General features: G+C 37.9%; 1 protein-coding gene across 1 annotated transcript; it reads right to left on the bottom strand.

The window, feature by feature from the left end:
* Positions 1 to 812: 812 nt before the first annotated feature.
* KDSR (3-ketodihydrosphingosine reductase) lies at positions 813 to 25500 on the bottom strand. Its single transcript, XM_040586111.1, has 10 exons — positions 25219 to 25500; positions 17690 to 17779; positions 16560 to 16616; positions 12924 to 12989; positions 12454 to 12549; positions 11212 to 11403; positions 9345 to 9428; positions 6567 to 6650; positions 4576 to 4677; positions 813 to 4217 (listed from the first exon to the last, which is right to left on the bottom strand). Exons 1-10 carry the CDS (start codon positions 25324 to 25326, stop codon positions 4098 to 4100), a joined length of 999 nt encoding a protein of 332 aa, XP_040442045.1. The 5' UTR covers positions 25327 to 25500; the 3' UTR covers positions 813 to 4097.
* Between the last annotated feature and the right edge of the window lie 239 nt (positions 25501 to 25739).

Genomic DNA, 25739 nt, shown 5'->3' with positions numbered 1-25739 from the left:
ATGAAAAACCAGCAGCTCCAGTTACAACATGGCCTTCTTCCATTGCAAAACTTTTAATTCTCCAGCATTCTAAGATCAACATCAGTCCCTCGGCTCTAAAACACGTTTTAGACAGTGCATACTTTCCTCCATCCATCTTTGATTCTAGCTCTCTGATAATTTCATAACAATGTCTTTCTGAAGGATTGAACTTCTGCAATTTTGGATTTACTTTTAGAGTAAGTATCTTAGGGCTGTTTCTCCCCTACTGTTTAGGAGCTAACCATCCTCTCAAGCCCTCCCACCCAGAACTGACACATGCTACAGTAATTTTCTATACAGCTGCATGCTCAGCAGTGGTACAGAGAGCAAGCTACCGCAACTATGATTTCTATTGTTTTCCACTAGGAAAAATGAGCATCACTTTGCTCGTCACAGTTCACAAGCACTTCAAGACAGCACAATGGATATACCAGCAGCACCTCCTGCGATCAAAGCAGATTTTATCAATCTAATCCCAATTTCATTATGGTTTGACGACACTGGGTCTGCTGAGCATATTCAGTTAAATACTTTACATCCTTTACCTGCTGTACACCTGTGCCCTAAGCTGCTAAAATGGAGGGATATATTGCCCCCTCTGCCATCCTACAAGATTAAGGGGGTCTTGCTGAACTAACCCCAGATTTAACCACCAAAACCCAACAAAAGAACACCCCCCCCAAAAAAAAAACCCAAACACCACACCCAAACAAAAAACCAAACCCACCAAGCCCTGCAAATGAATTTAGTCATTGCTCTTCATGCCCTCAAAGAACTTAGAAATTACAAGCTTTGTTGATTCTCCATTTATTTTGAGAAATATAAAATATGAAAACTAGTTTACATTTCTGGCACAAAAATGATGAAGCAATAAGCACAAAGTTTCTTTTTACAAATAATGCTATATATTTTTACCATTTAAAAGTGCCTAGTTTTTCACAGCAAATAAAGTTTATCTACCTATATTTTTTTCTTAGTAAAATATTAAATCTATTTAAATTGCACATGAACATCTTGGTGAAGTAAACTGTATGTAAAGTTACAATAAATCCATAATTAAAGTGGATGGTCATTAGAAACTACATGGAATGGAAAAGACTATCAAAGCCTAAATTGAGTCTTAAAGATTGACCAAGAAAACAAGAGACAAGACACCAACTGATATGGCACAAGTGATTAAATTATCGACAATTTGACAAAAAGTAATAAAGCCTATCTGAAGTTCTTCACAGATCTAAATACACTGCTAAAACATTTCAACGCAGAGGTTTCATAACATTTAAACCGGCAAAATAGTTTTTCAGCTGCTAAACATTTTCCCACAAGATTATAAGGCATCTCCTTCACTTAATATTGGATCTTAAAATGAGTACATTGGTAGATAGAGAATGTGCATAAGAAAACAAATCTACACCAAACGTTGCTGTAGTTGACAAATTCACTATATTTTGACAATAAAACAGCTGAAAAGTTTATCAGTTAATTTTAACTGCATTAATTTGCAACAGCAGAAACTAGAACATTTTAAAAGATTATTCTTTACTTGTTCCTTCAAAAAACTTGCCTTGTTCCAGTTTCCACAACTGCTGAGGGGCTCAACCTACAGTTTTTACTTGTCAATACAGACACTTATATGCAAAGTTAGGTGTGAACTGAAGTCTCTGCATATCAGGGCCACAACTTTCACCCAGGATTCTTATTCCACCTTCACAACGCTCGTGCTGAATCAGATCAGGAATTGCTTGGAGGACTCTTCAGTCAAGAAAGAGTGATTAGCGATCTAAGATGTCCAACCTGAAATATTTGAAGAGACCCAGCTGCCATAGTGTCTTGTATGTGCTCTGACCTTCTGGATTTTGTTTCCTCTATGCAAACTCTTTAACATTCCAAGTCGAAGATCCAAAAATTCAAGTATCCAAAGTCTTACTGGTTTTAAGTCCTGACCTTCAAGCTTGTGTTGATGTCATTTACATAAACATTTTTCAAATATTTTTTTTCCCCTCAAACTACAACATAACTGATTCACTCATTTTGGTAGCTTTTGTAGGTGGTCAAAGGAGTATTTGATTTGCATGAAAATAAGAATTAACGTAGACAATAGGGTCCAAATAGCATCGTTATGTTGCTTTAAGAAACATAGCAATGTTGGCAATGGATGTCTGATAAATGCTCCATTATGTCACTCACATTAAGCAGCACAGAACACACATATGCACACTAGATTTCTTTGCACTGAAGCCCAGCTGTTTAAAAATGCAGGAATACACTCTATTCTCAAAATTAGTATTATATTATAGGCATGCACAACTTCACATCTAAACAAAATCAGGAAGCAGGACCTAAAACATAGGCTTTGTGAAGAACTCAACAATGCCTCAAGTTTGCAATCTAATTAAAGTCTAACCACTTAAAATGAGTGCCAATGTGATTCTCCCCAAGAAATGTTTGTAAACCAGGTTTCAAAGCAAGTTTAGTCTATGTGAAGAGAATTTGAAAAGTAATCAATTGAATTCAGAAAGGGAAAAAAACCCTCAGTAAATTACATTTTAAAGATTTTTCCAGTTAACCACCTATTATTTTTCATTTCAGTTTAATTGAATGCTTCTTAAATAGATGCAGAGAGTATCTTAACAAGAGCAATCCATTTTGCCTATTTTGTTGAGAAATACTACTTGCAAGGAAGTGAAAGTGTCCAGTTTTACAAGTAATTTTAAATTCAGATTGACTGAAAATGGAAATTATGACACTGAAAACACAGCACTTCTAACAAATACAAAATATGCAGCTTTTCGGAAAAAAAAAAAGCAGCTCACAAGGCACTTGCTATAGTGGTCCATTAAATAAACAGTATATATAGTGCACCCTTAAAACATCATTGTTATGCATCAAGCTTTTTCAGTGTTAAGATTTATTAGAAACAACCACTGGGTTTGTGTATTCTGAAGCAGTTACTGAGCAGCCTTGTTTCATATAATGTAAATGAAACAAATTAGAAGTGGGGCATAGAAGGAGAGTATTTTAAATAAATTTCTTGTCATGTTAAAGTCTTTCCATGTAGTCATAAAATTAAGTGTAGAATATCATTCTGACACACTCCCCTCTCCCTCATGACCCCTACACGCCCCAAAAAGCTACATTCCTGCTACTGGAAGAGCCTGGCATTTTAATTACAATTGATTCTATCATCGACTACTGGTTTGGCTCATCGTTTGCAGCTTTGAAAAATAATGTGCATAACAGCAGCAATACGCTACTTTCCTTTTCAGAGCAAAAACTGGCAGATAAAGTAAGTGTCTGTAAAAATTGTACATTATTTCAATGGCTTAAAATGCTGAAAGTCTTAATCAACACACTTGATACTGGTTTGTTTTTTTTTTTTTTTTGTTCACAATGTACTTCAAAGGCCAGAAGAGCTACAGACCCAATCACATCTCTCAGCATTTCTCTGTGGGAATGGGTTCTTCATCTCCCTTTAGAAAGTATGCACATATTAAATCATACTTTTTAATTACTCCCAAACTGAGAAAGCTTGGATCATACCAATCTATCTGCCATCTTAAGGTTTCCACAATTACATGTTGGACAGAACCACGAAAGATGTCATCGACAGAAGGATCTGTAGACTGGCCAAAGGAAAAGTTAACGTTCTAAATTAAAAAGTCCCAAAACATTAGCAAAAGGTACCAGCTTGTTCAGGGGACTTCAATCTACTTCAGCCCAGCCTGTTGTGGTACTTACTTTATCCATAAGCACCAAAGTGAGAAAACTTAAAGCATTTGTCCAGAATTACCGCACATAGTCCATTCTCAAATTCTACTCTGCAGATCACTTACAAGTTCCCCAAATTCTCTCCAACTCAAATCATCAGAAAAAGAATCTAATCCTCATTCACACTTTTGCATAGTTTGGCATTTTCTGGAGTTATACTTTGTTTTCTTTCATAGCTTTTGAGGGGACTCATCTGTCACATACGCAAGTACTTCAAATCTAAATCCTTCAGGAGAAAAACTGAGTCCCACTTAAGCAGCAAGCTGTCCAGGACTGTTTGACATTCTTCTTTCAATTCAAAGTAAAGATTACTCAGTTTTATCTGCATTTTCAGATTTTTCCCTTTGCATCATGCAGCGACGAACTATGCTGTCAAAACTTCCTAGGTAAAATAGGCCAACAATGCGAAAAATGCCCATGCAAACAACCTGGAAACAGAGAGAAACATCTTTCAATTCATTTAAGATCCCAGATCGCAGCATATTATTTACTCATGAAATAAAGAACAGTTCCAGGCATGTATGTTATATTATCTCAAGAAAAGGAACTCATGAAAAACAGAACAACCACGTAACAGTTCAGGACTGAGTAGCAGGTAGTAATCTTAGCTTTCCCATCAACTTGCTGCTTCAGCTTGGAAATCCTACTTTCAGTTTCCTAAACCCAAGTCTATACAATATTACCAGCCATTTGATGAAGAAATAATCAAAGTTTGCATGATGCTCTACATTTTAAAGTATTTGAAACTGTAAGAAATTGCGACTACAGGGCCTTCCCAAATCTTACCTGCTGAAGACCTTCAGTAATAGAAGTGACTGGTGACATTCCACTTGTCAATATTGATAGCATGTAACCATCTGATCCAACTGAGCTGTTGAAGTTCCCTTGCTGGATAGAAGGAAAACAGCGATTAAGAAAAGAAAAAAGTAATTCACCCAGCTGTGGCAAGCCCTAACATGTCTTATTTCAACAGCTATTCTTGACAAACATAGCTGATGTCACTAACAACAAATATTTTTACGTAAAAAAATACTAAGACAATAAGAAATCAAAATATCCAACAATATTTTGTGCTATATAGCAACATTCCAAAAGGCATTCACTTAAAAATGGACAAGGAAGGTAATCTCTCGTTACAGAGAGGTGTGCTAAATTACTGCAGATTTCTTTACAAGATAGAAAGGCTCCAAATTCCCTCTTGAAGCATGCTTACTGATGCAGAAAATACATGATGGTCTCCCCATCTCTAAATGTATTTCAGAGACAGAATTACACCCTAACTCTGTCAGATCAACCATCTCTACTATAATTGTAGAATAAAATTCTGCTTGCCTTTTGTTAAAATCAGTTTGCTATCACATGAGATTTGGCAGAGGGGTGTATTTTGAGAGCTAGGTAACAGGTCCTCCATCTTCGTCAAGGATTTTTAACTTGCCCTCCTCCAAACCATGAGATGAACAGCCTGCTCCTGCTAAGCAATTCAGCTGGCAGAAGAGGGGGAACAGACACCATGAAAAAGTTGCTTGTTTGGTTGGTTTTTGATCACCCATCAGGAAAACTGCAGCTCTAAAGCTCTGAGTCCCAAGGCTTCTCCTGTTTGCTTTCATCAGACTTTATGCTGGAAAACTAGACTTTCTGAAACACTGCAGGACTAAATCTGTGTGGAATGCAGAAGTGAAAGGAAAAGGTGGTGTTCCTAAATCAGTGTTAGGAGTGAATCTATGCAAAGCAGTAGAGGATATGAGATTTGTTTATTTCCCAACACACTCCTGAGAGGACTGTGAGTTCCTATAGTACAGAGCTACCTTTTAATTTCTATTTTAGTCTCTCAGCCGATGGCTTGAGTGCACAAAGATCAAGTCTGAACAAATGTATCATCTGAAGTGCTGGAAAGCATAGTGTAGAAATACCAGATGATTAAGATTAGAGAGGAGATTAGTCTTCCTTAAGCACCAAACAGAATAGTACGTCAGATAGTACTTGCTTTTAAAACTCACTACCCCAAAACCAGACATCATTTTGTGTTTGTGCTGTGTTTGTGAAAATATTGTAAAAACTTCATAACTGAACACCTGGTATAGATGTAAATCATGTTGAAGATTACAAGTATTTGGAACTGCAAAATAATTACAGATTTTAGGGTTTGATTGCTGTGCTTTATGAACATGAAATTTCATGTTGGTTTCCATACTGAGGTGCTTTATTAAGCATGTAAGCATTCCACTGCACAAAACATTAAAAAAAAAGTCCTCAGAAAGGCAATACACCTTTAACCACTAAGAGCAGCATTTTATGTATTTTAATCACTCATAAATGACATACTTAAAGACATTAAAAGCCAAAAAGGCTAGACTCCATTTACCGTAAAATTATTTTTATATGAACTCATCTTCAAGAAAAATAAGATAAGTCTAATGAGCTTTTGAGGTTAGACAAATGGTATTTGATACATAAAAAGTCAATCGAGTTTAGTGCTTTAAAGTCAGTCATAATACGTTTTTGAGACATTGCGTCATACTGATACATCATTTTGTTCTGTCTAATGTACAACTTCAGATAAATTTTAGTTCCAAGAGATTGTATAAAATAATTTGTGGGCACAACAGCAAAAGAATAAACAAAATACCTCCTGTTCAAACTAACCAGCAAAGAGCACTGTTTCCTGTAAATTGATTTTGCATTTAGTTTAGACATTATTTTGCACTCTTAAACAAAGATTACATGGCAATCCTCATCTCTCCAACAGAGAATATAGTTTAAAAAGATAGTTTACTTACTATAGCATCTTTGACTATAACTCTGGCGACTTGTTCTGCTTGGCAAACAGATGAGGTCTCAGAAATTAGCTTCGTCTCTAAGGGCTTTAGTAGAAAAACACCAATATAAGTTTGACTAACACCACACAGGAAAGAAATATATGAAGGTCAGATTTTGGGTTTGGGTCTTTTGTCGTGGATGACATCTCTGTTAGCAAGTGGTATCATACTGTCACCTAAAACATCCAATTAAAGAAAGGTAAAAGCACCTTCAATTAAAGAAAGGAAATGCCAACTTTTCCTCGAGTCGTACTCTTTTTTTTTGTAGTTTATTACTACTAAAATAAGGGTTTTTCCCGCAAGCATTTTATTTTGAGTAGAAGTTATCAAAATGCTTAAGCTGTCTCAACACCTGTATTAGTTCATATAAGTTTTTTGCCAGAAATAAAGAGAGGCCTGAAAACAATTTTTTGTTGGATTTTCTTTATTTTTCAAACTCCACACACTGGTTTCCACCAAAATCCCTCATTGCATTTTTATTTTTTTTGTGTTTTAGAGCATTTATGCCACTTTACCTCACTAGAAGCAAGCAATTATGGCAGTTACTTTAGCAATCAGAATTCCTTTTACAAAAAAACCCCAAACAAATTAGTCAAGTATATATATCAGGTACAAAAAATGCTCAAACAAATGGAAAAATTATGCTTTAATGTATTTAGAAGCATGTTTGTTATTCATGACCTTTTAACAAATAAAGAAGTGATAGAGCTAACTGCACAGCAAGCTTTTTAAATGCTCAATATGTTAAAAGAGATGGTTCTGTTCACAAAAAAACCCCGCAGCATTACATTAGGGAGAAAAAGGACTTGGTTGCAAGTCAGCTTGCAATAGCTAATTCAGTTACATTAAACAACAAAATTTACTGATGCGTTCAAGCCTAGACAAATACCGGGACTAGATTAATTCTTAGATTAATACTTCAAAAACACTTCTAGGGAAGAGCTCAGCAACTACAGGTTTCTCTCTCATTATCAATCCAAAGTACTAGAGAAATAGGCCTATTTCCAAGCACCTGTAGAATTAGGAATCCTGATTTTGCTGACCAAGCTCACTGAAAATTTTTGTTTAAGTTTGTATATTTGGGGGCAGGGCATGGGATGGAATCAGTCTTTGCTAGCAGGACTGACATACAAACACTGCTTTACTACAGTGATACGGCTTATGTATATCAGATTTCCATTTCATAACTCGTATGTACTTTTGAGCCTAGTGGCCAGTATCAACCAAATCTGAAAGAGATACAGGGATGTCAACAGTAATTAAAATACTATGTCTGGGAAAAAAATTAGCAGCTGTTCAGGAGCTAAAGTTAATGACGTGTTAAGGAAAAAGCAAGCAGAAATCAGCCACTAAACATTTGATCTGACTAGCCAGAAACACAGGAAAGCTGTATCCTAGTAGTTCCTGACATTTTCTTTTGCTATATTCAATGATTACAGAGAAAAACAGCCTAGTCCTAATGAGATGCAAACTACAGACAGGTCTTCTAAACTAAGAAGTATTAAATAAATACAACAATAATAAATGAGTATCTGAACTGTCAGAGCAATGCAATATTGCAGATTTAAGGTGTGCTACCATGATAGGAGCAAGTCACCCAAAGACTTTATGTATGCTAAAACAAAGCCTGTCTTTGCTTAAACAACATCTTTTTGACAACTAAGAAAAATCTCACAGATTCTCTTTTAAAGAGAAGTCTTACACGAACAGTGCATTTTGCTGGCGACTTTATTTCCCCCTGAAATAGGCTACTCCAATGGAATAAAATCCCAGAGAATATGCAAGCTACACAAGTATCTGCACAAGTCTAATCCTGGCACTTAATGTGGATGTGTGGGAGTATACAGAATACACAGAATATCTCTTATCAAGAACTGATGAAATAAGAATTGTGTGTAGGAATCAGTAGGGATTGTATAACAAGAGGTGAAAGACAAAATGGAATTCAACCCCAATTTCCTATTATACATGGTGGGTCATTTTGAAAAGGCTGATCTCCTTAGATATCAGGTTTCTAGTTCACCGTATGCAAATGAGAAGACAGACACATTTTTTTCCGGTTACCTGATACTTCAGTCTGAACAGGGGGCCTGAATGTAGGTTTTGGAATTATACTTCATGTGTATGGACATGTCAAATTAAGAGAGGTGACTAAATTTCTGAAGGTCAAAACTTTCACTTTTAAGGTAAGCCAAACAAAAAAGGCTTACTGCTGACATACCCTTCCAGAAAGTGATACTGTCATTTGCACTACAAACAACACAAGAATTTCCTTCCTACTTTAATACTAGACAATAGCCACTATATATTGTTTGCAGATTTCAACGAAAGAACTGTGGTTTATTTTGATCTGTCACATCTATCAGAACAACTACAGAATAAAGATGCAAAATAGGGATATTATTTTTGGCTCATTAAGCTTTGATAGCAAAACAAATAGTGGTTTCACAGTTTACCATTCCACAAGCATATTTCAGTTGTGTACAGAAACACTTTGCAGTGTTTCAGATATTGAAGGTAGCTAGTTCTTCCATTTAAAGCCAGAATAATAAATAGCTTGTAGGATAATTCTGGTAGTTTGAGTAGTTAAGTTGATAAAATCAAAGCATTTGGAAGTACTTAGAATCTTAATATGCACTAATTTCAAAAGTACTGTGGAACTGAATGAAATCTGAAATTCATTGCTTACTACCAAGTGAAGCTTTAAAAACATTACAGTATTAATGAAGGAAAATTTACCTTTGTTTTACTTTCTTCTGCAAAGCCAGGTGTGTCAGTATCTGGAGGATAGGCCACCGTTATGTAGATATTATAAGGTTTTACCTGTATTTCACAAAAGTAAGCGTTATCTTAATATTGACAGCCTTTACACGTCCCTCAGTATCATTAATTTCTCTTGTACCAAAGAAATATGGCAAGTATGAATTTAAACTGCTTCTAGTGTTAAGTATTCAGTACTTGCAAGACTCGGCTTTGTCAAACGAGAAAGCAAAACAGCAAAGATTTTAAAAAGATGGTTGTGTTGTTTTGTTTAACGATACCTAAAAACTTTGCATTTTATGTAAAGTATTTTATGAATCTAAGTGGTTTTTAAGACATTTAGGAGGAATATGGAAGCAGTTTAGCTCTATAGTTTTACCAATTTCAGTTTTAAAATACTAAACCATTGCCAAACACCAGTACCCAACAGTCATAAACACAAGGCCAAAAAGGCTTTCACTAGCATGCTTTTTTTGTTGTTGTTGATGTCAACATATTTTAACTCCTGGACAAATATGAGAAAAACCAATGAAAATGTAAAATTCAATTTAGATATTTTTAAGAGGTATATTCAAGTCACAAGGCTTTTCAACCCATGGTATAAACTTGCAAGGGGTCAGAGTCGAAGGAGACAAAAGAATAAGTAGAAAATGTGAGGAAAAATGGAAGGTCTCATGTCAAGCATTGCATTTAGTTATGTATTTGTATGTATGTGTCAAGAATTACATCATTTACTGCACCACTATTCAGAAACTACTACAATGCAAATCTGTACTCCATGACAAATAAAGAAGCTTTTAATGAAAATATTCAGAGGGCTAAAATGAAGCAAAGTGTTGTAAAGCACTACACATTTTTATTTATATTACAAAACATTCTATATTGAAAACACTTACTTAAATGCCACATCACAGGTCCATAAACACCCTATTTTTAGTTTTGAGTAATTCAGTCTTCACAAAAATATCTGTCACCAGTCTGAAGAAAGACCCTGCAGTCACATTATTCCATTTGCCAGGCCAGAAGCGATTAGAGACAGTTTTACCCCACATTCTTATCCTGATCAAGGCATACAACTACACTGAACCGTACAGGGTAACAACAGGGACTATGCAAGGATCTAGAACCAAACACAGACACTTAATATATGTTAGTTAAGTGTTTAACATTCTTAACAAGAATAATGCAAGTAATTTCCAATTCAACTTTACCTGTCTTACTACAATGTACTTACAAAGCTCGTTCCATTGAATAATGAAAACCGTGTGTTTGGGGCTTTAGTCTTGACCTAAACAAAAGCTTAGATCATTGCACTATAAAAAGCTCATGCAAACCAAGATCTGGAAGAGTGAACTACTGTCAGTACAATTTTTTTTGTGGACAATCCTCAAATTCTAGCTTGCAAGTTTTACTGTTTCATATGGTTTACATACCACTTACCATGGCCTCACAAATAAGCTGGGAATCAGTGGCCTGCCCTTCATGCATCCACGGGATCTTCAATATCATTCTGCACTTATAGCCTTAAAAAACACTTTTACTCAAAAGACTCAAAATCCAAGTCCTTTTAGTTAAAATAAATGATTAGAAAAAATGTCTGCACACATGGTCATCTTCAGTTCTAGGAACAGATTCAATCTATTCCCTCTTATGCAACTGAAATCAGCTTAGTTTCTGCAGCCCCACGCAGAGCAATAGGATTGTACTGCTGCCAAAAAAAAGGGCCAACATAGCACACAGATATCAGCAGTGCTGCACAAGACAAAAAGAGAACTATTTAAATAAAAATGTGCTGTGCTACTATTTCTGTTTACCACCAAAAAGACTTCAATTATTGCACACATACCTCCATTTGCAGGGCTTCAGCCAACCCTCGAAGAGCAAATTTTGTCGGTGAATAAGCTGTATAACCAAACAGGCCTAATTGCCCAGCCTGAGATGATACAAACACAATTCTTCCCATTCTTCGTTCCTTCATGGTAGCGATTACTGCTCGACTTGGGTAAACACTACCCAGATAATTGACGGCCATTAATCTCTGCGCAAATGATATTAACATGATATTTGAGCCACAGATTTAGAATCCTCAGCTGTTTGGTATTATTTATAAAAAAATTCCTATTTCAGTCTGCTTTAAAAATGAAGTTCACTAGATCTGTAGTTCTATCAGCTGACAAAAGAAACAATTGTTTTATTTTCTACAGCTTCATAAACTGTTTTATAGCTAAAAATCTCACTTCAAGCCAAAAGAAATCCAGCCTATCTACAAGTCTAAAAAGCATCCAGGATACTGATAATACTGAACCATATGGCCTTCAAGGAAAAAAATTTAACCTAAACAGTGTCCAGGAAGCAATTCATTTATGCATGATGTATGAAAACATAGCAAAATTAAAGTTTAAAGAGCTTTCTAAAACAGGAAAAATTCTAAATATTTATTAATTTCAAAGATTTTAATCTTTGGCAGGATAAGGGGAAGTCTTTGATTTCATTCTCTAGAAGACCTAAAACACAACTGAGCCTATACAAACAACAGAATGAATTTATTATAAAATTATGGCTATTTAGTACTTTCAGATGATTCAATATTATCTGTGACGACTGGAGCCTGAGAGCTGCGGGCATAATGTAACCATAATACAGGGGTTTGGGTTTTGAGGGTATTTTTTTAGTTTTTTCATCAAAGCAATAGTCTGAAGCTACAAACAATCTGTGCACCTCTGAACACTCCTAACAGTCAACTTTTTCCTAAACAGGTTAAAAATATGCAAAAATCTTCACCAGAAAAAAAAAAGATGAGACCATGTGAAACTGTGCCTTTCATAGTGCATTAAACTATAAAAATACATGCCAGGCTTCTTTGCTACCTTGAGGACCAGAATTCACTGTTCTGACGCATTCATGGACTGAGAGGTGAGAAATTAGAGGCAATCTTCACAAATTTAAAGATACATTCTAATTCTGACAGTGACCACAAATCAAGTATATCACTATTCATACAAAGTCTGCAGAGACACAGGAATGCAATCTAATTGTCAGAATGGCTGAATAAGAAATCATCATAAAATAAAAAAGTACGATAACTCACTTCAAAAGAATTCACTTCAATATCCTCAAATTTTCCTGTAACTGATGTTCCCGCACAGTTTACAAGCATATCAACTGGTCCCAGCTTCTCCTGAGCCTGGAAGAGTAGACAGAGGTTAAGATGTTATTTAGCAGGAAAAAAACTTCCTGTAGTCTTGACGTACATCATCGTTGTAAAAAAATATTTCTATTAGAAAGAGAGTCATAGAAACATTTAGGTTGCAAAAGACCTTTGTGATCATCAAATCCAATAGTTAACATAGGACTGCCAAGCCCATCACCAAACCATGTACCCAAGTACCACATCTACGTGTATTTTAAACACCTCCACGGATGTTTTAAAAAGCCTCCTGGGCAGCCTGTTCCAATGCTTGACAGCCCTTTCAGTGAAGGAATTTTTCCTAAAAAAAGCAATATGTCACACACAGATAAGCTTCTTAACATACACACATAAATCAGTTACTTCCTCACCTGTTTTAGAACATTCTCCACCTGCTCGTAGTCTTTAGATACATCAACAGATATACACAGTACAACCTAGAAAAGGAAAGTGGAAGAGTACTTTTACAGCACAGTAAGTCCTGTAACTGTTGACTCCGAGCCTTTCAAAATGAAACAAAACCCAATGACATATCTTTCCCAGAAAAAGTAGCAATCTTTTTGAATGACAGTTTGCACTTCTCCCACACTGGTGAAAGCAATCCCTGCTCTCTCCTAGCTCCTCCCCCTCACACACACACATATTCTAGTATAATAAAGATTGTAGTAGGAACAAAGGAGTATTTCAGGATCTTCAAAGCAGCTACTCATGTGCAAAATATGATTTCTACTTTACTATGCTAAGACACACTACAACGCGTTATTTACATAAAGCTTAGGAAAAACTATTCTAAAGCAGCCAAAATTCCACAGTGCTACATTTAACTTTCAGCAGCACTAAACAAGCCAAACCATTTGTGTAGCTTAGGCTCATCTTTAAGAAAACACATTTTTTGCCATGTCATAGAAAGGCATGGTTGCACAGTGTTGCTCTGAAACTGCAGTATCAGCGCTAGAAAAAAAAACTTTCCCCAAATTTATTAAGTGTTAAAAACCTTTTAACGTTAGTACTAGCAATGCACGCTACCCACTATTTTCATAAATTATTTTTTTAAGAATAGTAGTAAATCTAGTTGCATACTGTTTAATTGAGACATGTCAAGGACAAAATAAAATAAAAATTCTGTGAGAAACTGACTAGTTGCAGTGACATAAATATCTGAAAAGTGAAGTAATGTGCATATATTTACTTCTTGTCTGTAAACCAGAGATTATGGCTTTTAGTTTGAAATATACAGAAAAGTTAAAATAAGCATTGGCGGGGGGGTGGGGAGGAAAAGACACCAGAAACCAGATGACAGTGATATCTAAGTTTTGTTGAAGCTGAAAGTTAGGCCCTGCTTTTCTTGAAAGTTACCGATTACTTTCAGCAAGACAGTTGCAGAATCCATGTTCTGAAGTAACTTCTGACCAAAAGAAGCACTGCCTTTGAGTTACCATTTGCAAACTGTAAGATCACTACAAACTCCAGCTTGCCCAGGTATTGACAAATAAGCTACCCTCTCTGCTAAGCAAGCAGTAGAGATTCGGGGCAATTCACCCTCTTGAAAGGAAAAGCACTCATATCACAATAGAAGGAGGGACTCCTGTATTCTTGTTCCAATTTTTATACTTTGTTACTTTGGTCAATTCATTTAAACTCAGTTTGAGGTGAAATAAAAGTCATCACCAGTTTGTAGCAAGCATCATCATGACCAGTTGTCATGGAGCACGTGGACACATGCACACAAAAAAAAAGCTTACCACAGTGTAACTAACTGCTTTGGCAGCTAGTTATTTGTCAGCTCTGCCTCTGGTCAGACTGCAACACTTCTTAGTTGCATAAACAGAAGCTGCTCACCATTCCTGTACAGCAGGTTGGCTATTCCTGCCTCCTAGGCCTCCTAGCATCATGTGTAGTTGGACATCAGAGTAAACTTGTGGCACAAGTTATTGGCAGCTCAGCATGCACCTCCCCTTAGGGCATTTATTACATTTTGGAAATGTGTCTTTTACGTAAGTTTAGAACAAAATACCAGTTGAAAAAAAACAACATTAATTTATTACCTGGATGACTTTGCAAGATCAGTGATGACATTACAAAAAAATAAAACCACAGTTCTGTATCAGAATTGGAGCAGTTGGTTAATGTATCAGATTGCATAGATAAAATTATTCACACTGTGAACAACACACTCAGGAACTACCATGGTTTTTATTGACTGCTATCACATTACACAATTCACCTCTCTGCTTCTGTTATATTTGCTTTCTTCTGCTATAATATACTGATTATCTTCACTCCAAAGCATGCAGTACAGATCCACATTTAGGACACAGAATACACTGCCAGAAATAGTCTGTTCCTCATCTCTCATTCTAAATATTTATGGTGTTGGATCATTAATAAAGCTTTCACAATAAAAGACCAATTCAACTCCTAGTGAAGTAACTGGGAATATTCTATATTAGGAAAGGGATTAAAAAAAATATTGCAAAAGACCTCTAAGGGCAAGGATTTTGTTCCACTACATACCTATAAAGACTGCATTGTCAGCACTCTAAAATCATATGCAAATGTTTAGTGCAAACACTAAAATGTACATAGATGACAGACCCTGGTGTCAATGCAACCTGGTTTTGTGTACGTATGCGAGAGCTGAATAGCTACCCTTGCTTCCCAGCTTCTCATCTGCCATTCCACTGTGAGCTCTGCTCTTCTCAGTTCTGTTCTTTGCATTTAGATCAGGGAGGCTTCCCTGCAACCTTGTCTACAACGGAACAATAGCTACAGAAGAGCCAGCCTATCATTCCCACTGCTTATGTTTAACATGGCTGGAAGTCTAAAGCTGCTTCTGCAAAAGCAGTCCTTTCCAGTCCACACTGGAGCTTGCTTGGAGATTTTAACTGAAACTCTTATGAACATGCACCAAGTAATATTCTTTTTAAAAGTTCACATTTATCAAGCTTGGACAGATTTTAGCAAGAACATCCTGACACAGTGTTTGACAAGGGATTAACTTTAATGCTAAGCTTGGGAAACTACTAGAACAGCTAAAAGAAAATTGTTATTGGGATTTATTTATTTATTTAAATGGGAAAAATACAGTTTCTCCTCACCTCAAATGGCTTAGGTTTTCAAATAAAATTCATCTGAGTAAGGCAGCATGCATAGAAAAAAAAAAGTCAGCTTGAGCCATTTGACAAAAATATAAGGAAGTGATGACAGAACTTAAACTTATAAATGAAGGCATTAAGAAAATTTTGTATCAGCTAGTACTAACGTTATTGCCTCCAAATATTCGGCTTTGTCCATTGCTTCTTTTCAACAGAATATCTGATTCATCAACTCAAATCCCTTTACACAGACAAATAAATGGCTTGTATTTGTAATCATGAAAGTAACAAAAAAGTTCTGGAATACAAGGAAGAAGTCAGAGATGTTAACAGTCTCAATTTTACTTACAATTTTAACAGTCCCTACTGTTTCCCTTCTCCCTTTGGATTATTAGTTCCGAAAAAAAAATATTTTAGCATTGCATTTTGACATTGCATATTTTGAAAATAGCAAGCTTACCTATTTTAAACTAGTATCTCCTGCAAGTTCTAAAACAGTGCCTGTTAGTGAACTAAATCTGGAAACAAGTATTTTAACTTCTTTCTCAAAGCAATCACTGTATTTATGAACTGAAAAAAGAGAAAAACCAAAATTTCTTCAAATCCCCTTCATCTTCAAGAATACAAATGCTTATTGAGTGACAGAAAATTGCAGCTATCCCCAAATGCATACTTCACCTACAGCTGAATCAATCTTTTTCTCTAAGAAAAGCAGGCTAATGCACTAGCTAGGCAACATAAAATGTAGCAGAGTTCAGCACATCTCATGTAAGCAGATCGGTATTTTTGAGTTCAGATATTGAGTCCTCACTCATTTTTGTCAAACAGCTTTGCTTTAAAGATAGGACTACTGCACTGTGTTGTAGTGACTATCTTGAAACACACTACAGCCACTGTTCGGAGTGATCTTACCTGCTTGTCATTAACAGAATACTTTTCTATTTCCTTCTTTGTCTGCAACAGCTTGTTCTGAAATGGATACAAGAACAGCTAAAGCATTGTACTTGTCAGAGCAATATTAGTCTTCAGTATTTCAATAAGGCTTAAAAACATTCCCTAAAGCCCTAAAAAGTTATCCTCAACTAGTTATAACACTTCACCACTGTCATTTTGCAGATTTATGACTATATGATGAAAACATGAACTCCCATCAAGCTACCAGAACTTGCTTACCTGCTTTTCAATTAATCTTCTAAAGCCAGTAATGACTTCTAGAATATATTTAATGCTTTTGCTTCATACAAGTACACATAGCACCTAAAACTGCAGGTATTAATTTTTCTCCTGTATTTTGATTCTATTTTACATTTATATAATACTCAAACTATTCTGAACAACAATCATAGAATTATCATAAAAATTAAACTAAAATTCATGCTCCTTTCAAGAAAAACTGCATTAATTCTGGTTGTATTCAAGGTTAAGAAAGGAAATGTATCAAGTGTAAGTAAATTATCAAGACAGCTGGGACTGAGGGCCTACACCAAAAAGTTAAGTGCTTTTATTTCCTGAATAAATGTTCTTTCTCTATGAATAAAATAACAATGCTTTATGAAAACAGAATCATTCCAACTAAATTCTGAATACATCAGTTAAAAAAACCTGGAAGCAACATTTTTTCCTCTAAAGCTGTCTTGATGAACAGCTTTTCACTAATTAAAAAAGGTATGATATAGTGATGATTAGACAGCAAAATATTCTATGAATTTTAAGAATTGTCTTTAATCCCCCAGTTGTCACTTACTATAGGGAAATTCTAGTTTTTCCTTCTTTTGCCTTATGCCACAGATCTAGACAGTGAAATAATGAATGCCATTAGCAGAAGTGATAGCACTGGCAGTTTTAAGGCAAGCTAATCATAGATTCCACGCTGTGCTACACTCCTTAAATAGGCAGTCACCTCTGCTATCCAAATGCATTAATTTGAGATTCCCATAAAATATACACTGAAGAAAATATGAGTTAATATCAATTAAAAAATTATTCCCCACCTATACAGATTTTGTGCTTAGAGTTTAGCCGGTAAAATAACATATACTTACCTCATCCCTTGCAATCAGTGTTATGAAAGCACCTTGCTTATAACATTCAATAGCAATACACTTTCCAATTCCACTGGAGCCTCCAGTTACCTAAAAGTTATTTGAAAATGGCAGTTAGTCCACTATTCATCCCTTCTCCCATACGGTAAAGTGTCAGATCAAATGAAAATTCTAAAAATATACTGAGATTGAAATATTACCCAATAAGGTATGCATACAGAAGATAAATTAAAGTTAGTTTACTTATTGAGTATGAATGAAAAATAAGATCTCAATAGATTGCTAAGTGTTGTGTTTCTACCCCAAAGCCAGTTTTACCTCAGTGGTATTTTTTGCTTATTTCTTACATCAGGCATATTTAGAACCACACCCCCACATGGGCTCTCTCACATGCTTTTGAGTAAGTTCTGTATGTTATTTCTAAAGGCAGAAGTAGGTAGAAGTTTGAAATCACTATTAACATTAGCCATAATAATACAATTACATACTGGCCCTCCATACCTCGTTACAGGAAAAAGTATTTGTAACATTAAAAATTGTAGATTGCCTGCTGAAGATACCATCACATAAACACGAACAGAAAATAGCTTTTTTCTTATTAAAAAAAATAATAAATTAATTCAACAGTTGGCCCTCTGTAGAGTATTTCTTAGTCCCCCAGTCTGGATGTTGAACTGTCCTTACCATCCTGCAATTCCAGTTTTGTGGGAATGCCAGCACCTAAATTATCTTTTCTTCTTCCTCTAAACTGTAACACTGCGTAGTCTTATACGCAAACACAAAATTAGTAATTTGGCTATAGACAAATGCAGGGTGATGTCTACAGCCCTGCATTGTATGTTGCAGGAGGATACACTGCTAAATGATACAAATATACAGGTTAAAGCAACCTAATACCTCTCACTACCCTCCATAAACCTACTTATGAACTCCATGTGGAACAGATGTAGATGACAATCCTGACCTCTTTTTGACTAAAATGTCTGCCTGACACTGCCTTTAGGTGACTTGTTCATTTAAGGCCAGTCTCAGCCTCCATGTGCCTTTGGTTCTTCAACACTGTTGTCTTCCTTATATACCCAAATTACTTGAATTTTCTTTTAACAGCACATTAAGAGGCTATAATTGAGAAAATATCATATTGAAATGCCTAGAAGCATTTATTGTAAAAAACTCCTGTTCATGAAATAAGTTCTGAAATACAGAATTCCTAATAACTGGGAAAAGAACTGATTCAAATGGCTCTGGAAATGGTCATTTGTTGTTCTTTATCAAAATCTTTCGAATTACTCCCGAGAAAGTACAGTATCACCTTAATTTTAAATACAAGAAAATGGAGGCATTGAACTAATCAGCAAAAGAGCAAAGATCCCTGGTGTCTAACTACATACCCTATCAAAAGCCTTGTGTGGTCTCCTCATCTGCCAATGCCTCAGTGTTGTTTTCAGAGATGCATTATTCTAAAAATTCTTTCCGCTGTTGGAGATCATGAAGTCAGAAGTACATTCCCACGAACACTAAACTGTTCCTTCATTTGAGTACTTTACCCTAAGTCAAATAATCTCAGCAAACAGAAGGTTTTTCAACACGGTCCATGGTTTCTGACTGGTTTGTCTGCAGTCACAAACGGGCCAAGAATGGGTGTAACATTTACAAAGACTAATTTCAGCTCTTTAGGCTTCCTCTATTATTAGAGACAGCTGCTTCAGATTAGCTTCTAACTGACTCTCTCTGCAAGATTAAGCTTCACACTACGCTAACCTTTGATGCTGACTCCAAGATGCACGTCCTGTTCTAGAAACGTGAAACCTGGTCTGTAGTTTTCTGAACCAAGGATGACTGCTTTCAAAGTAAATTAAGTCTGTAAGAGTGCAAGTGTTAGTTAATAATTTGGGACCATAGCAGAACCTCAGATTAATTTAATGTTTCATGATGGAAAGTAGTTAAGAGTTTTAGTGTATTTGCAAAATAGCTTGTAAGACTGCAGTACACCTCTGAAAAGATTAAAAGATTCAGTTTGATACATTCAGGCAGACATCAGTTCCACAGCACTCGTGAGCTGCTTCTACAGATTTTCAACAGCAGCAGGTACACCAGCACACGAAGTGATCAACGTGCATGGAAGACTGCTTCAATTCCAGATTCTGGCGTAGCACTAACAGCTGATTACTACCTGCACAAACTGCTGAGTATCATGAACAGGTCAACTAAACCACTGCTTGAGGAATTCTTTGAAGGTGAAGGTACTGCCATCAAGCCTCTGGCTTGTCAGACAACGCTAATGTTCATTTCAGAAAGATAAAAGTCTGAAGTCATGCAAGAAATGGGAAAAGGAAGTTTTTATTCACAGTCACACCCTAGAACACTGGATAGGGCTCATGTCAGATAGGTCAATGACAACAGGCCACTTAAATTAGCTGGGAACTTCATTCAATATTTAGGTGGGAAGCTGTTACTTGTATGTTGAAAGTTGTTACTAATATGCACATCTTTCAGGAACATTCACAATGAATGCTTATGTAACTGAAAAAAAAAAATCCCTAACACTAGTGGAAACTTGTGCTTTGTGCTACAACAAAGTCAGCCCAAGAAATCTATGAAGTCTGTTCGGTTGGTAAATTGCTAAAATAGATACTCAGAATTAAAGGAAGAGTACACATCTACTCCAACAAACAAGGTGTTATGTCAGTTACTTACCTCTGCAGCCAGTAGTTCTACAACGCTACTGCATTTCATTAGTTCCAGACATCTAAATTGCTATTGATCCCATTTTCAAATTTCACTATAACCCAGCCTCAGAGGAGTGAGCAAAAAAATAAATTTGGTCACAGCAATTCAAAACACAGACTAATTTCTTGAGAGGGAGAGACAATTAAATCCTAGTATTAATTCAGATGTTTGGAATGCAGCACTACCAGCCCTTTAGCAGTGTTATTGAGCTGTTTCTGTGTTTGAGAACAGGTACCAAATCAGCTATTCCAAGAAGGGTCTGGCTCCAACTTCTCAAGCTATGATCCCTGACAACAGGACTCACCTTCTAAGGATCACAGGGATTATTTCCTTCTTGATAAATCGAAATGTTGGGGTGAAGTACAAAGAATTGCTGTGTTTGACTTTCAAATTTGAGATACTGGAAATTCCATTTAATTGATGAGACAGTTCAACTTAAATTAACAGAACTGTCATCAGGAATGATCAAAATCAAGACTTGATAACGTATTTCCAACAGTTAACAACAATTGTTAACTTTCACTTAGCACTGGATGCAAACTGGCTTCATGCTTTCAGGCAGTACTGTGACAGAAGGTATTAAGTTCCACCAAAACAGAACATCCCTGTGATCTGCTCTAAGTGGTTCCGATCCAAACCACAGATCTTATCACTCCCAACCCAAGAGATACAATGCAAGACACCAAGACTGGCTGCCCTTTTACGTTGACCAGTTACCAAACCGGGCTTTGGGCTCTGCACAGAAGTGGTGAAACTACTTCTAGACTAGAGATGACCCCTAGGCATGTGGATTTGGCATGATCATCCTGAACTATGTACAAGCAAAAGGCTCTTTTCAATCTGAATGCGAGATAGTCCCAAGCAAAGAACATCTTGACATTTACTGTCATTGTTAATCCACAAACTTTGATAAACTGTGATCTCTGGGAACGAGGCCGGGGGCAGAAATTTCAACTTGGTTTTAGAAAGATTAAGGCTGAAACAAGGTGGGGGCAGGAGTAGCAGCACTGGTATTTCAGCAAACACAGTTTCTAAACATCACTGATGAAATTTACAGAAGGCTGCTCTTGCCCTGACATCTTAAGTTTTTGTTGCATTCTGCTCCATCAAGCCAGGTACCTTTGTAAAGAGATAGAAAGAGCAGAGAGAACCTGTGTAGGGCAGGTGTAACAACCCTGACAAAAGGCAGTTAAATGTGACAGATGTGAGCATGATGCACATGAAGCAGCGATCACTGCCTTATCCTGTTTTCATTTTCCTGTCTACTACTACAACCACCTACCAAAATAGTAGCATACTCTTATAGGTGATGTGTGCTAGTATACAGCCCGAGACTCAAAGAGAGAGTTAAAGCCAATGGCAAAATAAGAGATGTATAAAATAGTCTCCCAGATTTCAAAGCATGAAGATGCTCAGCACAAGAAGCAGCAGCTCTACACCACAGAAATAACTGTTATAGCCTTTACTTGACAACACTTTCCTAGTCATGCTGGAAACAAAGCAAGTAGTATTACACATCTAAAAACGATTTTGCTTTAAATAAGCTAAACCTGATGGTTGAGCCAATTTGATAGCAGGGAATTTTTTTTTTTAAGTTAATGGTGTTCACTGGGGTCACTGAAACAGAGCAGATAAGGGGGGGGGACCCCACAAGATTAGACCATTAGTAATTTGGAATTCTGTGGATGTCCACTCTGAGTAACAGTCCTATTCTTTTCTAAGAAAAGGAGACTTATGATCATGATTCCTCCAGAAAGCATGCCTTGCTTAACACTGCGAGTGCTTTCATCATGCAAATGCCTCTGGGAAAGGACAGAGAGGAAAACCCCACAAATTTCTATCCCAAAAAGCAGCCAGAGTTACTTAGCCATAACTCAAACATCTAGTAACTATAACTTCAGGAGTGAAGAGAAATACTATTTTATGAAGGATTAAAAATGAACAGATACTGACTTAAATTGAAAATTCAGTAACTAGTATGTAACAGCCTCTGAAGTTGCTCAATGAGGTTCCTTCAGAAATGTAACAAGTATTTTCATGATACTTTCAACAGGCCCCCAGGAAGAAGAGTTTCTACATGACTGACGACTTCTGCTTCAGAAAAGCAATCTATTCAAGTATATCTTGAAAAATTGTATTTACTGTGCAATGGTAACCACTTGCCCTTTTGAGAGGGCTTAGCCAGCTATATAAGCCATCTGCAGGTCTTTATTCTCTTATTCTTTATTTCAAGGTTGAGTTTCACTGAGGCCTGACAAAGATTATTAAATGTTAATCTAGTCTTATCTGAACCAAGTCATAAGGTAAAAAGAATTTCCATATGCAGAATGCTTAAACAGATTTTGATATTTTTCTGTGAGAAGACTTCAATGAAGTTGCTAGATAATGTTATGGCCCTTAAATATTTTCATGAAGTCTCTCAGCCATTTCAGTAGCAGAGAACATTTACTCCCAGTGTATGATACAAGAATTTACACACACAACATTGAAAACCTCCCTGAACAAAATTTCTGTTTTACAGTACCAGGATCCAATATTTCTTCCTTATGTATTACACTAGAAAATTTAAAATCCAAATGTACAAGTGTCCAGTGTTATTAACAGCATCTACAAATCTTAGAACTGGTGAACTCTGAAACAACTGCTCCGTTATTTCCTTAGTTTGAATGAACACTTTAAGTGAAAATAAACAAATAGTCTGCCAGTGGTGACACCAATAGAACTCTGCCTGCAGACTTTGATTTGTATCATCAAGTTAAATATATCTAGAGCCGTTTCCTTCACCAGTACATTAATATAGTTACTTCTCTAGCTAGACTCCTAATTTTATAAGGCTTGCAGGAATACTGTTCTTGAGACTTACACTTCTATCAAAAAGCTCAAACCACTAATATAATTAGCGGTAGTGGTTATAAGGAGGTTTCCCCAGCAAAAATATTCTCGTCATTTTCTTAGTGAACTTTTTTAACTGAACCATTCTTAGTAGAAGAACCAGCACAGTAGCTTTCAAAGAATTTAATCACATAAAGCACAGACAAAACTTGGGAAAATAACAAAATAGATATAAAAACCAGCAAAATTTTAGAATAAAATCCATTAAACTTTTTTATTGTTTGATATTCTATTTCTGCATAAAAGTCACAGAAGGCCCTCAAGTCTGCTTCGCCTTTGCTTCTACAGAGTATTGAACGGTTCCTAAAATCCTACAGAAGGGTTCTTTCTTAATAACCATTACTTCCTTGGGAAGAGCCAAAACCAAAGAACCTTAATACAGGCTCGAACACACCTCACACAGTATATGATGCTGTAAAGCCAGTTACAGCATCTAAGTAACACGTATTGCATAAAGCAACTTGTGAATACTGCTGCAACTTGGACAGGTCTTAAATTATTCTGGGGACAGCTCTATCCTCCAAATAGGTAAAAAACCCAAAGCACCCAAAAAAAGTCACCAGAGAGTATTGGGGAAAAAAATAAAAAAGAAACTTAGAGTAGCTGTAAATTCACTTGGCACCTTCAAAGGTCTAATTTCTGTATTAGCCCAAACTCCCACTCTTAACAAAGAGCACCTACAAGTGCTACTCACCTCTTAAAGGCAAATTTAGCCAGATAGTAAACTATAGCTTCTCTGCATTGAACATACCTTAGGGTATAAGCTAAGTTAAAAAAGCTGGTTCTAGGACCTTGATTTTTCCAACCACTTAACTCATTTGCTTTCATGCATCCAAATTCACTACTTTGTAATCCACCTGAAAGCACATGGGTATTGCTCCCCTTCCCCCCCAAATTCTATGGTACTACTCACGGACTGTTTCAACGTTACTGTTCTTCTGAAGACTTCCTTCTAAAGACTTACTTCCACCATCCTGACTACAGTCAAAATATTGCTCGTAGACATCAATATCTATGCACTTAAAGACGAAAAGGTGCATGAGTGTCACCTGACCATTCCCTTTACATTAGTCTTCCCATTTCCTCACATCTAACCTGCTTTTTAGACCCATGAAACCATAGCTTTTGCCTTTTGTTTATGAGCACCCACACCACTTAAATACCGTAAGAGATGCAAAAAGAAAACAAACCTCAAGGTAAACAGAAACCCTGAGAATACAAAAGGAATGCCTCAAAAAGTCAACATTAAGACTGAAGACGGTTTGCGTTTCTGGTGACTCAGATCGCCTGAAGCCAATCGAGATAGACAGCGGTTGTCAGAGTCATCGCTACAGCCCATTTCCTTATCCCTGGGACTTGCGGCTCTCACATTTCGGTAGCTTGGGGTGCTACAGCGAGCTGCCCAGCCTCCCTGCAACCAGCGGGCGCCCCTAACGCCGCACCGCCCCAGGGGGGCCCCTGCCCCCAGCCCCTCTCCGGCTGCCGCCGAACCGCACCCTGCAGGCGCCCACCGCCCGCCCGCTCCGCCTCAGCGCCCCCTTCCCTTCCCCGCCGCTCACGGGATCGGGAAGCTTCCTCCGCTCCCCCCCGCTGCAGCGCGGCCTTCCCGGCGGGGGCGCCTCAGGCCGCCGTACCCCCGGCTGCCAGAGGGACGCTCCTTCGCACAGCGCTGCGCGCCCACCCCGGCGGGAGCGGCCCCCCTCCCTGCCGGCCCAACGGACACACCGGCCGAGGGCGGCTCGCGTGGAACCCACCCCCCGCCAGCACGGCCGGGAAGGCGCAGAGGCCGAGCGGCGGCGGCCCGGCACCAGCTCGCTCTCCCGGCACGGGGCAGGCGGGGCCGGCGAGGGGCGCCCCTGGCTCGCACAGCGCGGCCCCCCCCCGCCCCGCCGGGGCGCCTCACTCACCACGACGTGAGCGCCGGGCAGCTTGAGAGGCTTGGGGCTGATGAGCGGCGACACCATGTAGAGGAGGAGGACGAAGGCCACGATGAATGCGACTGCCAGAAGCAGCATGGCTCGGGTTGCGCTCGCGGAGAACGGCCGCGGCGAGCAGGGGGCGAAGCCCCTCAGGAGGTGCTGCTGGTGGTAGCGGCGGCAGCTGCTGCTGCTGCGGGGAGGGGGCGCCGACCGCGGCCCGGCGCAGCAACCGCCCGCCTGCGCCACGGCACCTGGCGGGAGGGGAAAGGCGCTGCCGCGGGTCGAGTGAGGCGGGGGAGGAGGAGAGTCCGGCCGCCACTCCGCGACCTGATTGGCTGCCGAGGCGGGCGCGGGCCTCCGCTCTCGGATTGGCCGGCGAGGAGGAGAAGGCGCCCGCGGATTGGCTGGGGGGCGGGACGGGGCTCAGAGATTGGTGCCCGAGGGCGTTTTCGGGGTCATCGTTGGCGGCAAAAGACGGCGGGGAAGAGACTCGCTCTCGAGGAGACGGG

The sequence above is a fragment of the Falco naumanni genome, chromosome 3 (assembly GCF_017639655.2).
Source record: "Falco naumanni isolate bFalNau1 chromosome 3, bFalNau1.pat, whole genome shotgun sequence".
Lineage (NCBI taxonomy): Eukaryota > Metazoa > Chordata > Aves > Falconiformes > Falconidae > Falco > Falco naumanni.
Note: the sequence above shows the minus strand (reverse complement) of the source record. Positions and strands in the feature narration are given on the sequence as shown.

What these genes read in the sequence shown, in the direction of transcription:
- KDSR (XM_040586111.1), bottom strand. Translation starts at nt 25,326, where the DNA reads ATGCTGCTTCTGGCAGTCGCATTCATCGTGGCCTTCGTCCTCCTCCTC. An exon ending in CACTGATTGCAAGGGATGAG is followed by an intron (nt 16,617 to 17,689) that starts GTAAGTATATGT and finishes TATCCATTTCAG; the next exon opens with AACAAGCTGTTGCAGACAAA. An exon ending in CAGAAGAAAGTAAAACAAAG is followed by an intron (nt 6,651 to 9,344) that starts GTAAATTTTCCT and finishes TTTCTACTAAAG; the next exon opens with CCCTTAGAGACGAAGCTAAT.